Raw genomic sequence first — 16,659 nt, 5'->3', positions numbered from 1 at the left:
ATCCTCATCTCGCAAGGGGTTATTTACTATACTCTGGACCGGAGAGTTAAACTCAGTTGACCCTTAAATCCCCTCTCAATGATGTCAAGCATGGACCGAACCCGACCCGATTATTCTATGCTTGATCATTTGGCGCCATCCGTGGGACACACAAGTTAAAAGGAAAACAATTGATTTGATCTTTTCTCTATATGTCCACTACTCTTTTATTTTCTCTATACAGGCACCAGTCACGAGAAATAAATGCATTCAATGGCCAACTGCCGACCACAGCTAGGAACAAAGCGCAAAGCTAGCGCTGACGGAAGCCCGAGGATGACGGAGATATCGTTCCCCGCCATTCAGACATTCAACGCTTCCTGGGCACCCATTGTAGTGCAGGAATATCTGCCCGAGTCTGGTCATGGCGTTAAGCGCCTCCATATAGATAACGGCAGTAGCGTTGACATCATGTACGACCATTACTTCCGACAGCTGCCCACAACGGTGAGGAGAACCATCAAGCCTCCGAATACGGCATTATCCGGGTTTTCAGGAGAATCAGTGTGGCCTATCGGAATCTTGGATTTGAAGCTAGAGCTGAGAGACAGCAAAGATAAGTTAAAAACGCGCACTGAGAGCATAGAATTCTGCGTTGTGCGCTCGTACTCTAGATACAATGCTATACTAGGAAGGACTTCTATTCAGAAATTCGGCGCTGTACCATCCACAATTCACGGGATGGTTCGATTCCTGACGGATCAAGGAGTTGCCACCCTCGAGTCAGCGCCACTAGACGCCTTGTGCGCGTCTGTTTCTGACAAGGGGAGCGCTACTCCCGAAGAAAAGGGCGCGAACGAATGGTGGGTTATAGTTAATCCCGAGTATCCAGAACAGAAGGTAAAGATAGGGGGGAGCCTCACACACGAGACTAAGGAAAAGCTGAGGAACATCCTCATCGCCAATTCTGACGTGTTTTGTTGGCGCGATGCTGACATGACCGGAGTACCACGAGAGATAGCGCAGCATTACCACCGCGCCAGCATCAATCTGACCCCAATCAAGCAAAAGAAGCGGCCCATGGCACCCGAAAGAAGTGAGTGGTTGCACAGAGAAGTGGATAAGCTGGTTAAAGCCAACATATTGCGCAAAGTGAACTACCAGACATGGGTAGCCAACCCTGTGCTGGTGGCCAAGTCTGATGGAACGTGGCGGCTCTGTATTGATTTTAAATACATTAACAAAGCTTGCCCCAAAGACAATTATCCTTTGCCAGAGATAGACTGGAACGTAGAGTCGCTCGCTGGTTTTAGGTTCAAGTGCTTCCTAGACGCCTACAAAGGATATCACCAAATACAAATGGCGGAAGAAGATGAAGAGAAAACCGCGTTCCACACAGACAACAGACCAAGGGATATACTGTTACACCAAGATGCCTTTCGGATTAAAGAACGCGAGCGCTACTTACAAACGCACTATTTATACAGCATTCGCTAAGCAAATCGGGCGCAACCTTGAGGCATACGTTGACGACCTCGTCATTAAAAGCAATACCGAAGAACAATTGTTAGCCGATATACTCGAAACGTTTAACACACTCAAGAGCATCAACATGAAGCTCAAACCTGCCAAGTGTAGCTTTGGGGAAGAATAAGGAAATTTCCTGGGGCACATCGTGACTCCGCGTGGAATCAAGGCTAACCCGAAGAAGATAGAAGCAATTGAAAAGATGCCCTCCCCTAAAACCAAAAAGCAAGTTCAAAGCCTCAATGGAAAATTAGCCGCATTGACGTGATTCCTGTCTAAGGCCGCTGAAAGATCGCTCCCGTTCTTTCATACCTTGAAGGATTGCGCTAAAAAGTCGGATTTCAAATGGACTGACGAGGCAGAAAAGACATTCCAGGAGATGAAAGCGCTCCTTAAAGACCTCCCCACCTTAACAGCGCCAATCGCTGGCGAAACCTTGATACTTTACCTCGCGGTGTCTAAGGAAGCCGTTAGTTCCGTCTTAGTCGCTGAACGGGGGGATGCTCAAATGTCGATATACTTCGTCAGCAAAGCACTATCAGGAAGCGAGCTGAATTATCTCCCCATAGAAAAACTCGTATATGCGCTCGTTGTTACCGCTCGACGTTTGCGCAGGTACTTCCAAGCACATCCAATTACGGTACTCACTGATCAACCTATTCGATAACTGCTCTATAAACCCGAGATATCGGGTAGGCTAACCAAATGGGCAATAGAGCTAGGCGAGCATGAAATCGCGTACTGCGCTAGAAGCGCTATCAAGGGGCAGGTGATGGCTAATTACTTGGCCGAAACAGCCGCTGACATGCCGGCAATATGTGACCCTGAGCAACCACCCGCGCCTCCGCTCGAGCTCTGAGAGCTCTACACAGACGGCGCAACAAGCTCTGAGGGCGCTGGCGCAGGGCTAATCCTCACCGGTCCGCATCTGGAAGAGCATACATACGCGTTGCTGTTCAACTTTAAAGTAACAAACAATGAGGCAGAGTATGAAGCGCTACTAGCAGGGATGCGTATAGCTCGAGAATTAGGAGTAAAGAAGTTACAAGCTTACGTGGATTCACATCTATTTGCCAATCAGATAAACGGCACATTTGACGCCAATGACAAATCTATGCAATCATACCTGGCTCTGGTTCACTCTCTAGCCGATACATTCGCTGACTTCAGGATTAGCCAAATCCCTAGGAGCCAGAACAAGCAGGCGGATTTGCTCAGTAAGCTGGCGGCCCTCACCTTCAACTATCTAGAAAAGAAAATACTGGTGGAGCAAGTCTTCAAGAAATCCACAGAGCCAGAAATGACGATTGCGTCCGTTGAAGAAGAAGAAGAAGAAGCGACTTGGATGACAGACATCATAGAATTCCTGCGAACTGGGTCTTTGCCTAAAGGGGAGTAGGAAGTGATGAAGATCAGAGTAAAAGCACCGAATTACAAGTTGCGAGGAGAAATTTTATATCAAAAGTCTTATTTAGGCGCATCCCTGCACTGTGTAGGACCTAAAGAAGCTGCTGTGATTATTAATGAGGTTTACAAGGGATCCCGTGGTTTACATTCTGGGTGGAGGACAGTCACCGAGAGAATTAAGCGACTAGGGTATTATTGGCCAAAAATGTACGCTGACACAGCTGAAAGGATAAGAGTTTTTCAGGAGTGCCATTTGCATGCGCCCGTTAGCAGAGCGCCTCAACATCCTATGATACCTATCGTATCGCCATGGCCATTTTGCAAATGTACTATCGACATAGTGGGACCTTTCTCGAAGGGCGAGGGAAATGCTGAGTACCTGGTGGTAGCCCTCGACTTCTTCACTAAATGGGTGGAAGCAAAGCCACTGCGCAATATCACCAGTAAGCAGGTCAGAGACTTTTTCTGGGAAAGCATCGTATGCAGGTTTGGCATATCTAATGAGATTGTTAGCGATAACGGTACACAATTTGAGGGCAACCCCTTCGGCAGTTGGTGTCAGGATTCGAATATCAAACAACGCTTCACCTCCGTGGCGCACCCTCAGGCCAATAGTCAATGTGAGGTTACGAACAGAGACATTGTACACCCCATCAAAGCAAGATTGGGAATGAAGCGGAGTGGATGGGTAGATGAGCTACCAAAAGTCCTATGGGCGCACAGGACAACGCACAAGAACAACACAGGAGAGACGTCGTTCAGTTTGGTATACGGTTCAGAGGCTGTAATACCAGCGGAAATAAAAGTAAGGATTTTGTCATACAGCAAGGGCGAGAACGACGAAAGGTTGCGCGCTAACCTAAATTACGCGGAGGAGCGTAGGGAAATGGCAACAATCCGAGAAGCCACTAACAAGCAGCGCATTGCAAAATATTACGAAAAGCGCATATGGGCAAGAACTTACAAGGTAGGAGACCTTGTGTGGTGCGACAACCAAGCAAGCAGGGCCCAGAACACTGGAAAGTTGGGGCTAAAATGGGAAGGACCTTACAAGGTCGTTGGGATCAGTAACACCGAAACTTACAAACTGGCAGAGCTTAAGGGAAATCCAATCAAGCGGACCTGGCATGCTACCGCGCTTAAAAAATGCTACATGTAATATAGAAAATAGGAGACTTGATCAATCACCTACTTTGTTTAGACTTGCATGTAATTACTAAACAACGCGCCTTTGTAGGTCGACCGTGTACTGCACTATTGTAAACTCGTTTTTCGATTATATTAAAGCATTAAGTCATTTTCGGTTACGATTTCATGTGCCTCTCAGAGCTGAATAGCTTTATGATTTGAACTGCACGCGCACAGTAAAATACTAGCGCGTTCCTGCCTACTTAAGGGATGACTTTCCCTGGCTTCCGATCGGCAGAAGTCTGTTTGGCGACAGACTAGACCTATTACCGGAGAGCGACGGTCATTGGGTTGACCTAGTTCCACCCGAGCAGACCTAGGGATTTGCAAGTCATGACTATAAAAAAAAAAGCGTTGGTCGCGCTTGACCACAGTCCCAAACTAACGTTTGGAAGACTCTTCGACGCGAATACGAGCGCGCGATCCAAAGTGTGTGTTGAGTGCACATCAGCACACATGAAGGTTAGCGACGGCACGCCAAGAGTATAAAGTAGCGATAATTGCCAGTAATGAAACAAGAATACGAAAAGTAAGTACATCGCGCGCTTATATCGCGATAACACATTTTCCATTTATTGCGAAAAATACACTTAATACAAAATGTTACATGCGTCGTGACGCATTATGACATTACAAAACAAAATTACAACTCAGAATCTATCAACTCTCGCGCCGACACTCGCAGGTTGCGTAACAACTCCTCAAGTCGGGGAATAGGGATGTGATGTAGTGTTCTGCAGGCCTCCCTAGAGACTTTTCGCGCCCCAGGAATGAGGCAGTCTCGAATAGCTTTGGGAAGAATGGTGGGCACTTGAATATGTTTCTTTACGATATCCCAAAAGTGAAGACGCTAGACATCCTGTATAGCTTTTAAAGCGCTCTCATAGCGATCATTTACGGTAGCGCTGTTTAAAGCATGATCCACTATACGAGGAAGGCCTGCCTTTAACACCTCAAACTCGTGAGCATCCGACCTCGCTCGCTGCTTCGACTCGACACATTGTGCGCGTAACACACGGATAGTTTCCTTGTGACCGCTATTCTGAATGTTAGAGCGATCCAGCTGCGCCTGAATATTTTTGTTCGCCTGCTGCTCCTTATCAAGCTTGCCGCAAAGACGCATTATAGTATCCCTCATCATGGAGAATTCATCGTCGGAAGACTCCTTGCTCGGCCTAGGGCTCCGGACGTTCTTACCCTTACAAGAACCAGCCGAGTTCGGGTGCTTCCTTTCAACAGAAGAGTCACTGTCGATCTGAATGGGAGATGGATGAGGTCTATCCGCGCTCCCTCTCGCATTACTATCGTGCCCATCATCTGTATCGGAATAATAACAATTAAGTAATGCCGAAGTACAAACAAAATAAGTAACAAAGGAGGTGCGCAGTATACCAGTATGAGCGCACTTTGAAGGGGAAGAAGCAGCAGATCTTTTGCGCTTCTTCAGAGCAGGCGCGCCACGATGTGGCGGAACAAGTTTCCCGCGAGGACATCGTTTGGGCAAGTCAGTATACTGCGCCGCGATCTTCTTCTTTTTCTTCTTACGTGAAGGGCCAGAAACAGAAACTGCGGCGACGGGGCGCTTAGTAGAAAATCCTTTCCCCAAAGGCATGCGATCCACCACTACTGAAGTAGAAGAAGAGAACTCGAGGTACTTGGAGAAAGAAATTGCTGTCAACAAAGGGTAAGAGCGTTAAGGAAGGTTAAGAATAAAAGAAGGTAAAAAGCTCTACATACCTTGCAAATGACGACTGAAGTGAGGAAAGTAGTTGGGATCTGACCAATGCTTGGATATCCCACCAGCGTACAGCACGCTATTGCTATACGCACGTAAGGGAAGTACGCGGCCTACACATTTATCCAACATTGACCTTTCCCTTGAACTTAAAGGTGGCGCCATATTTAAGCTACCATCAAAACTGTATTGCCAAGCACTCACATTTGAGAACTCTAACGAAATGAAGGTATCATCTACGAAGAAGTAACGCTCTTTCCAGTCGCGCGGATTCTCCTCTGATGGCTCTCCGGTAAAGCGAACATTATCACGGAAAGAGAACCAACCTGTATCAAGCCGTTCACAAGAAAATATGTTCTTGAACAAATTCACCATAGGAATAAAGTCGTGTGCCCTGCACCACATCTGAAAAACAACAAGGCGGCAGGCACTGTCAGGATCCAGCTGACCCACGCCAATATTAAAATGTGAAAGCACGCGCAAGATGAAATTCGTAGGTGGAATTCGCATATTTCCACGCTCGAACACTACACTATAAACGACTACTTTTCCGCTAGGTGCACGGTTGGCCCGGTCTAAACGTCCAGGAACGGCGGGCGTAAGGGATCTCATGGGAGGATAGCGCTTTGAGATATGCGCTACGTATTCGGCAGAGATGGATGAAGAAATGGAGCCAACGTTGGAAAAGTCAGCGCGATAGGCCATGTCGGAGAGAGGAGAGAGAGACAAGTGAAAAATGAATGAAGAAAGTTCTATTTATAGAAGGGGAAGAGACGGCCATAATGAATCTTGACCGTACACGTGTTAGAAGACAACTCAAGGAGAGAATTTAATGCAACGTGACAGGTGACGTGACCGCTGTCACGTCACACCTGTCATGGAATTAATAGCAGTTGAGTTCGACACCATGCGCAATACTTGCGCATAGTATCGAACTGGGGGACTTAATGATACGCATACCTGATTGACTTGTGTTGCGCATCACACTTGCACCATGTGCATATCCTCTACGCTATAGCACTTCTGGCGCAAGTAAATGTGCGCTAGAGGGCGCCATTTTGACGATGGTGCGCTGCATAAGGGTGACGTGTCCTGTACTTGCCACGATCTCTGTGCAAGGGCCTACATCCAGCAAAAAAGGTGATAGTACTGTTCCCTGGTCCCCTCCACGAAATAACCTGGTAGTGCAGACAAGAAAGCAACATGGAACACGTGGCTCCAATGAATGAACAGCACTGTAGCTATAAATAACGGACACGAATCACAAGGCAACATGTTGGTCTATTTTGGGAAGTTACACACATACTATTTTTAGTATCTACGTACGGACCAGTCGCGCTATTTACGTAGTGCCTCCTTTACCCGCGTTACCGGACTTATACCCGCGCTACCGGATTCATAGCATTACACTAGACGTCCTTGATATACAGGTAACGTTCCTTGAACATAAACCCTATTTCCGATGCGAGCCATCGATGACCGGACTATCCGCCGATGGTGGGTCTACGTTTAACCACCCCTGTTGAGATCCTCATCTCGCAAGGTGTTATTCACGGTACTCCGGACCGGAGAGTTAAACTCAGTTGACCCTTAAATCCCCTTTCAATGATGTCAAACATGGACCGAACCCGACCCAATTATTCTATGCTTGATCAGTTAACCCTTTTGATGGTACCATCTTAGCGAGAAAAAATTGTTGATCAACGCCAATAACTTTGTTTCATTTATATCACTTTGTTATTAACTAGTTGTTTACCCTCGCTTCCCGCCGGGGGTTCGGTTTTCAATGTATTTTATTGCGTTTAGTTTAACGATGATGTCGTTGAAGCGCAACTCGAGTCGACCTAAAAGGTATAACCCGTCAAAGATTTAAATGTTATTTTAAATTAACAATATAGGTGCATCTCTGCGGGTGGAGAAAAATATAAAGGAAACCAAAAAATAAAAAAATAAAAAAAATTGTTACAACGGGTAGAGAAAAATATAAAGGAAACAATCGAACTATTCATATTTTTTGCCTAGTAGATATTTGCTGCTGCTAATTATAAAGAACCATCGGTACTATTCATATTTTTTGTCTAGTAGATATTTGCTGCGGGTGAAGAAAAATATAACGGAAACCAAAAAAGAAAAAAATGGGGAAAAAAAACTGTTACAAAAAAAAAAAAAAATGCTACAGTACCGTGAATAGTACTGTTCACCGCGTTTCGCTATAGAATTGTCGACTTTTAAAAATTTAATGCAAAATCAACGTGTATGAAAAGTACCCCAAATATTTAGCGTTTTTTAAAAGCGTCCGTTTTGCGTATAGCTAGTGACATTGTGTTCCTAAAATTATTTCGAGTTTAACGATGGTGTCGGAAAAATTTAACTCGTTGCGAGCGAGAAGATATGACCCGTTGAATATTTGGGTGGAGTTTATTTAAGATTTTTTTATGAAAATGGTTATTTGACACGGGGGGGGGGCGTTGTTGAAAAAAATGAAATTTAGTTAAAAGTAAAAAAAGGAAAAAAAAAAAAAGGTGAAAAGTCAAAAATGCCTCTGATTACTATTAATAACTTTTGTCTATTAGTAAATATGTAAATATTACTTTAATGAGTTATATATGCGTCATATTTATCTTAATTTTAAGAGTAAATTATTTAGTTGGTCATTATAGTCGAATTAAAATTACTGATTAAGTTCTTAAAAATGTTTAATTAAATCTATAGTCCTTTAATTAAAAACTTGTTACATAGATAGTCCTTTAATCAAGTGAATTTTAAAAAATTAAATGTTATTAATTCAAATTAACTATTTAGGTGGTCAGAGGTTTCTTCATAAACGATTTCTCCGCTATCGAGTAGAGGGAAATATGACATTTTCTAGTCGTGGGTTCTATACATGCAGGTGAAATAGTGACTTCCTTCTAATTTAAAGTTACATTGTTGAGTATTGTTATTGTTGTATCTAGGCAACAAGTTTTTGAATAGAATACTATCTAGCCAATCAATTTTTAAATAAATAATTTAATTAAAATTTTTAAAGGACCAAATTACTAGTTTTGTACAACTATAAGGATCCACGAAATAATTTACTTTTGAAAATATTATCATAAGCTTATATCTATCCTAAATTTATTATAAATAAATTATACCAAGTAACATGATATTAGTGGCAAAATAGTAAATACCTTCAATGTCAAAAGTATTTTGGTAAATCTTTTTTCTAAAATAAAATTTTACATTCCTTTTTTTTTTTCATTCCTTTTACATTTCTTTATTTTTTAAGCGTTTAATTATCCTACAGTTAATCGTTTTTTAAACGTTAAATTACACAACCGTTAACTAGGAAAAAACCACCCACAACGATGTTATTTATTTATTTTTTTTTTTACTTCAATTTTTCCTTCCTTTTTTATACCTTCCTTTTTATAACTTTTAACGTCGGGCTGTTAACCGTGTTTTTTAAACGTTTGATTAATCGACCGTTAAACGACTAAAATCACCACTCAACAATGAAGCAAGAACTTTTTATCCTCAATTAATTATCATTATAGCATATGAAGAATACCAAACAAAATTATATTTCACTTGTTTGACAATCTGCTAATGAGTTACTCGTATATATCTTTTAGGTGTTACGTTGAATAAGAAAAATCTCAATGAAATTAACCCTTTATCTAAAACATAAAAACTATAAATAATAACTTTCTAGACTCTTACAAATTACCCACCAACTTTTTTACTCAGTACTTCTTTTCAACTTAATCATATTTTTTTGTTTCTTTCACGTTAATCACAAAACTTTTACCATATCTTACTTTAACCACCAACTTTTTTACTTCTTTCATATTAACTTTCTAGACTCTTACAAATTAACCAACTCTTACTTCTTTTCAAATTAATCACAAGTTTTTTACTTCATTCAAATTAATCCCAAAACTTTTACCATAACTTTCTTTAACCACCAACTTTTTAACGTCTTTCATAATAACTACTAACTTTTAACTTCTTTCAAATTAATCACAAAGTTTTTACCATACCTTTCTTACTTTTTACAAATCAACTAATAACTTTTTTACTTCTTACAAATCAATTACAAAACTTTCACTTATTACAAATTAACTTTTCATATTTTCGTAACTACTCATATATTATTATTATTAGTGTTATTATTATTATTATATAATTATATATTATATACTGTATTTTCTATTTTTTTTTATTAAGTTGTTTGTATCAATCGTCGATATACGTTTTGTTAAGTGTTTAAAGAATACAAAACTATTTTTCACAGCAACGCGCAGACTTTAATAGCCAGCATTTTATGTAAAAAAATATTAAAGTATTTTTTATTGATGTGTATACCAATACCAGACTCATTATTAAAACTTCAATAAAACGTCAACTTAAAGGCAATTTATTGACGACATAAAGATTCGTCGCAACGCAAGGACCCTACAACCAGTTAATATCTATTTAAAAGGAATATAAACTTTTCGGCCAGGTACAAATGTTATTTGGGTGGGTTTTGACTAGGACTGAACCGAACCAAGACTCGAATTAATGAATCTCATGAACCAAGGACCGGACAAGATATAGTCAGATATTTCATTCTAGTTAGGTTCTTCGTTGGTCTTCAGGTCGTTTTAGTTCTATCAGAACCGTTCACAACCATAAGCATGAGGCTACAACCAAGGACCGGACAAGATATAGTCAGATATTTCATTCTAATTAGGTTCTTCGTTGGTCTTCAGGTCGTTTTAGTTCTATCAGAACCGTTCACAACCATAAGCATGAGGCTACACATGGTTATAGTGGCGGAGACAATGAGACCTAATGCGTTTATATATGTGGATCATGTTTTGTTGTAATATGTATTAATTAGTTATGGCTAAAGGAGACAAAAAGAGAAAAATCAATCCCTCTCATGACCACGGAAGTTCAACCGTAATGACTTTGAACTACCTGATTGGCTCGCGAAGTGAGACAAATACACATGTATGATAAATAAATAAAAAGGTTAGTGAAAGAGGTTAACGTTCATGTGACGCTAATGTCGAAAGAAAAATTAAGTGAAATTAGTGAATAATACTTCGTAGTCTTTCCAATAATAAATAATGAAACGTGCAACATTACCATTGCAAAAATTACGATTTTTTTTTTTTTTTTGCGAAAATATTAATATATATACAAGGTTCAAAGAACCGGTGGTACAACATTGGAAATGAGACTACATCGTTAACACTCGCTCTATGCGTCTAACACTACTAGACGACCAAATTGAAAGCAGAGCGAGCATAATTGAAAGTGATATGGAATTACAATCAAGAAACAACCACCAATCTAAAAACCTAAAGTATACATATAAACCCGATCCCGTATCCAATCCTGAGTCTGTCACTCTTCGAGAACCGCACAACCAAAACATTCATCGGGCAATTCGAGAACACCTAGCCGAGGCCTGCAAACCAAAAAAACTCTCATATCCGAAAAACCCAAACGGGCCCACCGAGTAAGTACCAATCACCGAATGGGCAGACAATACGACCCCGAGAGAAACCCCAGCTAACATTCGTTTTCCGATGTCAACCAAGTCAACAACGTCGGCAATGGCACCGAGCCCACCCGAATAGACTCAGCGACGGTTAGATGAAATGAACGAACCAGACGAGCAGCATCCAACAGAATAAAACCCAGAATCGCACCATAAAGGAACCAGTCATCTCCGCCAATTTTCTGAGGACATTTACAAACCCGTTGATCCCGACAGTCATTAACACAGCGGCCAGCTTTCACCAGTATTAAAAACTAGCAGCCACTGATGATAACCAACCCAACGCCATCTTAGGTCACCGGTAGACAATGGCGGTCGCCAACAGCGTCATACGAGACCGAAATTCCATCAGCCGTCGGCAACCACTGTTGGCCGCCGGACGACCACCCGTTAGCAACAAGCATAGTTGTCAGCCGTTGTAAGCCGCCACCTACAGTCACCAATGACCCCCGGCAGCAGCTAACCGCCAGGACCAACCCGGTTTCAAACACAAACACACATACATCGCACAACAGCCCAAAACAGTCCCCTACACCAATGTTCGACAAGATGGGAAGTAGATTTCCATAAGTAGAACTCGCCGCCTACAAACCCACAAAGAACGACGACCGAAAAAGTACAAGACAACATGAACTGAAACTCTCCAGCCCTACCAACAATGAAAGTCGGCAGACAACCCGAAACCAAGAGCCGGAAGCCAGATCCCGAGGAAAACCTTACGAGATCGCCGCCTGGCGAACTGCCAAGTGATCGGAGAAGCCAAAAAGGTAACGATCGTCAGCGAAAAAGGAAAGAACGATGTAACTTTTTCGGACAGAAAGCACGTAAAAACGGACCACCGGCGAGATGCCGGTGGCCGGTGAGTAGATCAGCAACTGAAGGACAACAAAACAGCTATGGATCAAGAAGAAATGATGATGGCGGCTGTAAAATTAGGGATAAGAGATCTGTGATGTGTACCTTTTTGTGTTGAATTAATGGAGGTTGGAGTGGTGTTTATTACTCGTAGAAACAAACAGCAAAAAAGATGATATAATAAAGTGGTGGTTGTCAGGAAAAATTGACCGGAAAATTTGAAAAGAAAACACGGCTCGAGTACCAAGTCAGAGAGAAAATGTGAGAATTGAAAGGGATGAGAGATACTCTAGCTGCAAAAACTGTTGGTTATAGTTTTGGTTAGAAGAAATAGATATGGTTGCTTTGTATTTGTGAATGGATGTTATACACATAGGTGGGAGGAAAAAGTGGGAGGGGGTGACTTGGTTATAAAAGGAGTGTTAAGCCTCATTTCTGTAACGACCCGAAAAATTTCGACTAATTTTAAACCAAACTCTCGATACGATTTAATATTATTGACACGATAAGCAAAATCTGTTAGGTTGAGTCTCAAAAATTTTGAACTATTTCATATATGCAATTGACCTTCGACCATTCCCCACGATTCACGAACCACTATTTGTAAATAGTTATGTGTGTATATATATAAATAATAATTTGAAATATAATTTTTAGAATTATATGTTGTTGTTAGTTAAAATGAATCTATATATATATATATATATATCTATATATGTATATATATATATATAAAGTATATTAAAAATAAATATTAAATAATTGTAATACTCGTTCGATGTTCCGATTGATATTAAGCAAGTTAAATTCAAACTTATATGATTTTGTTTTGAAATAAACGGTGATCCGAATATGTGTTATATAAATAATAGGCTTATTAAAAATGTATTTATGAGCTAATTGTTAAATTTGAACACTTTTCATATTTTACCTAGAGTCGAGCGCGGACAGTGATGTAATTTTTATTTAATAGTTAATAACCAAATTTTATACCATAATGACCAAAATAAATAAAGATAATTAATGTAAAAATTTGGAATTTTTCTAAAGACTTTTTATCCGCCACTAATTAACAATGGAGCACGATATACTAGTCCGTAAAAACTATTGGAACAATATAACAAACCAAAGGCTGCTATACTGTGCTTAATTTGGATATGTGTAGTCCTTTTCGTTGTTAGAATCATTTATATATTATTATATTTATTATTATATTATATATTATTATATAACTACATCTATATATTCAGTGAATGAGGGAAGGATCACAAACACTCACCACCTAATCACCTCAATCCACCTTATGCTTCCGCTTCACTTATTCGAACACCATGAACATCTCGTTATTGCAGTCTAAGTGTTCAAGAACTACCACTACAACCACCCTCAAATACCATCAACACCATCACCGTCAACCTCCTACACCACCATCATTCGAGGAACCCTCGCCACTACCTCCTTTCATGTAACGTCCTCCCAATAGGGTCTGTAAGGAACGTCACTAATATCAAAACATACCAACATATTATAATAAACGAGAATAATACTAAATGATGAATTTAACTTTAATGAGTACGCAGCGGAAAATGAAATATCGTTACAATGACAGGAATAACAATATCGTAAATGTTAACATGCAGAAGTAATAAATGCGATATCTCTTGATCCTATGTCCAAGTAGCATCACATAAGAAGTAAGTATAAGAGCTTGAATCAAACAGTACCTGAGACAAAACATGCTAAAGTGTCAACCAAAAAGGTTGAGTGAAGTTCATAGGTTTAACAAAAAGTTTGTCGTTGTTTTAGACCACAAGATTTAGTTTGTAAAGTTGATCTCCCGCAGGATCAAAAAGTTATGCCAATGCGTGATATTTAGACTAAACGTTCAAGTTTGCCCCATGACAAGTTGTGTCTGTCCTTGTCGGTTTAATTTCATTATTAAGTAATACAATGACTTGGTCAAATGTATCGGGGACGTTACTCCCGATAGGCCTACCCCCAATAATTAAGCATGCCGCAGCAATTAAAAATATCACTGTAGGGACTTAGTCGGACATAGCCGGGTATAGCATAGTTTAACAGTTTGGTACTTGTGTCTAAAGTGTAATAAGTAAAAACAGCATGTGTCTCACCCCAAGTAAAAGTAAGTAAGTTTGCTAGCAATTAAAGAGGGGCTATGAATTCACCTTAGTAAGTAGAGAGAGTGTTATTCCTCGGAATAAAGAGTTGAATGAGTGAGCAGGAAAGTCAACCTATTGACATTTAAGAGTAGTTAAGTGTTTTGCCCATGTTTAAGTTTAAGTATGTGTTTAAGTATAGTTTGTTTTACTAAGTTTCTATTCCTAGTAAGTTACTATTTTTATAAAGTTTCCATTTTTAGAAAGTTTCTTATTTTACTAAGTTTCTATGACTAGAGAGTTTCTACTTTTATCAGTATTTTCCATTTTAGGATACTTGTCGTATTAGATAAGCTTTCAATCACCCCTTTCCCTTCGAATGGCTAATTTAGATCTAGGGGCTTGAGCTATAGGACCCTTTAAATCGGAAATCCAAACCCTCTGCCTAGAATCTCATAGAAACCATTCGTCAAGAAAGTTCGAAGATCTATACATCTCTAATACATATCCCAAAATGTTTTTATGTTACAATATAAGTCGTAGGTTATAGGTGCTAGTAATAGTAATAGTGTATACATGTTATTTATTTTATTTTTAATTGCATATAATTTATAACATTATTTACATATTTTGGTAAAAATAATAATCGAAGTAAAAAGTAAAAAGTAAAAAGTAAAAAGTGAAAAGTAAAAAAAATAAAAAGTAAGAAAAGAATACTTACTAGTAGTAATTCTTCAAAGAGAGAATGAGAGAAATTTTGGTGTGAGTTTGAATGAGAAATGAGGGGTATTTATACTTGAAAAAATTAGGTAAAAAGAATAAAATAATTAAAAGAAAAAGAAATATTTAATTCTTAATGAGATTTTAAAATTAAAAAGTATTAAATGTTAGGTCATGGGATAATGCACAAAATAAAATAATAAAAGTAGTTTTTCCATTAAAATTTTTAATTAAAAAGTAAATTATTTATTTATTTATTTATTTATTTTTTATTTATTTTAAGGATTTTTTTATGTAAATAAACAAATTTATTTAATGTTTTTCCAAGAATATTTGTCAATAATATTTTATTTTTATTTTTTTATTTAATTAATAAATACAAATTTTGCATAAAAATAATAAATAATTCGGTATTTTATATTTTTAATAATAATTATGATTTTAATTATTAAACTATAGTTTTAGTAAGTTTGTAAATATTATTACATTTATATATAATTGGATTTATTATATAGTTAAATATATAATACATTAACTAAATAATAAAAGTGATACAAAGTTTATATACTTAGTTAAATTATGTCAAATTATATAAATTAATAATATATTATTTATTTAAGCGTACATTGTTGACTAAAAATTACTATTCGGTCAATATTTAATTGTATATAACAACCCTTAATACATATAGTCAGACATATAACCCTAGGGTTAATTCAGTAATTTAGAAGTCGAAAAGTGAGGGTTGTTACAGTACCTCCCCGTTAATAAAAACTTCGTCCCGAAGTTTTAGGTAGACTTCTCGGATGCATCAGCGGTTGAGAAGAGATGGGGATATTTCTGTTTCATTTAGTCTTCACGTTCCCAGGTATGTTCGGGGCCTTGCGTGTTTTCCAAAGGATAGAATATTGTTTTGTTTCAAGCGTTTAAGTCATACAAACCATAATCTCTATAGGTTTTTCTACGAAGTGCATTTTATCATTAATGCAGAGATCATTCAAAATGATGATGTTATGCAAGTCATTTCAGTAAATTGGATACATGAAATGTGTTATGAATAATATTGAGCTCATTTAAAACCTTGAGCGTTTATGCTGCAATATTAGGCAGACAAAACAGAGAGGAGTTCATGAAAATCATAGTCATGAAATTTGATAGAGATCGTCATTCTTTATAACAAGAATGATGAATTAGAGTTTTATCGACATTAAATAATATGGATAAAGTAATTCGATTATAGAAAGAGTATAAACGAAACTATCGTAAAAGAGTAAATGAGAAAATTAAATGTTTGCCTTAACTTTTGACGTAGTTACGATTGATTTCCGGATTTCAAGGAATTAAAGAAATCTTCGAAATCTTTATAAGATTTGATTTTCCGGTAATTACAGAAATTAGGATTTTCTTTAATTAAAGGCGGTGAATTGCATCGATTGCTGTGTCTGGAATTTTTGCTATAAATTAGCTTCTTCCGTTTCATTATCTTCACCACTTATATACTTTCTTTCTCAATTCATACTTCCAAAAGTTTTGTTAATATGCTCAATCCAGTTCTTATCTTTGACATTATATTGGTTATTGCCACAATCATC

At 38.7% G+C, this 16,659-nt stretch overlaps 2 protein-coding genes across 2 annotated transcripts; both read left to right on the top strand.

Annotated features, from left to right (window-relative positions):
* The first annotated feature begins 252 nt into the window (after positions 1–252).
* LOC139863602 (uncharacterized) lies at positions 253–1,476 on the top strand. Its single transcript, XM_071852218.1, has one exon. The coding sequence runs from the start codon at positions 253–255 to the stop codon at positions 1,474–1,476; it is 1,224 nt and encodes a 407-aa protein (XP_071708319.1).
* Positions 1,477–1,885: 409 nt separating this feature from the next.
* On the top strand, positions 1,886–2,905 carry LOC139863601 (uncharacterized). The gene is made up of 3 exons (XM_071852217.1): positions 1,886–2,121; positions 2,203–2,324; positions 2,412–2,905. Exons 1-3 carry the CDS (start codon positions 1,886–1,888, stop codon positions 2,903–2,905), a joined length of 852 nt encoding a protein of 283 aa, XP_071708318.1.
* Positions 2,906–16,659: the final 13,754 nt, after the last annotated feature.

This window comes from Rutidosis leptorrhynchoides, chromosome 8 (genome assembly GCF_046630445.1).
Source record: "Rutidosis leptorrhynchoides isolate AG116_Rl617_1_P2 chromosome 8, CSIRO_AGI_Rlap_v1, whole genome shotgun sequence".
In the NCBI taxonomy this organism is placed as follows: Eukaryota; Viridiplantae; Streptophyta; class Magnoliopsida; order Asterales; family Asteraceae; genus Rutidosis; species Rutidosis leptorrhynchoides.
The sequence above is the reverse complement of the archived record's forward strand: the minus strand, read 5'-3'. Positions and strand labels throughout refer to the sequence as shown.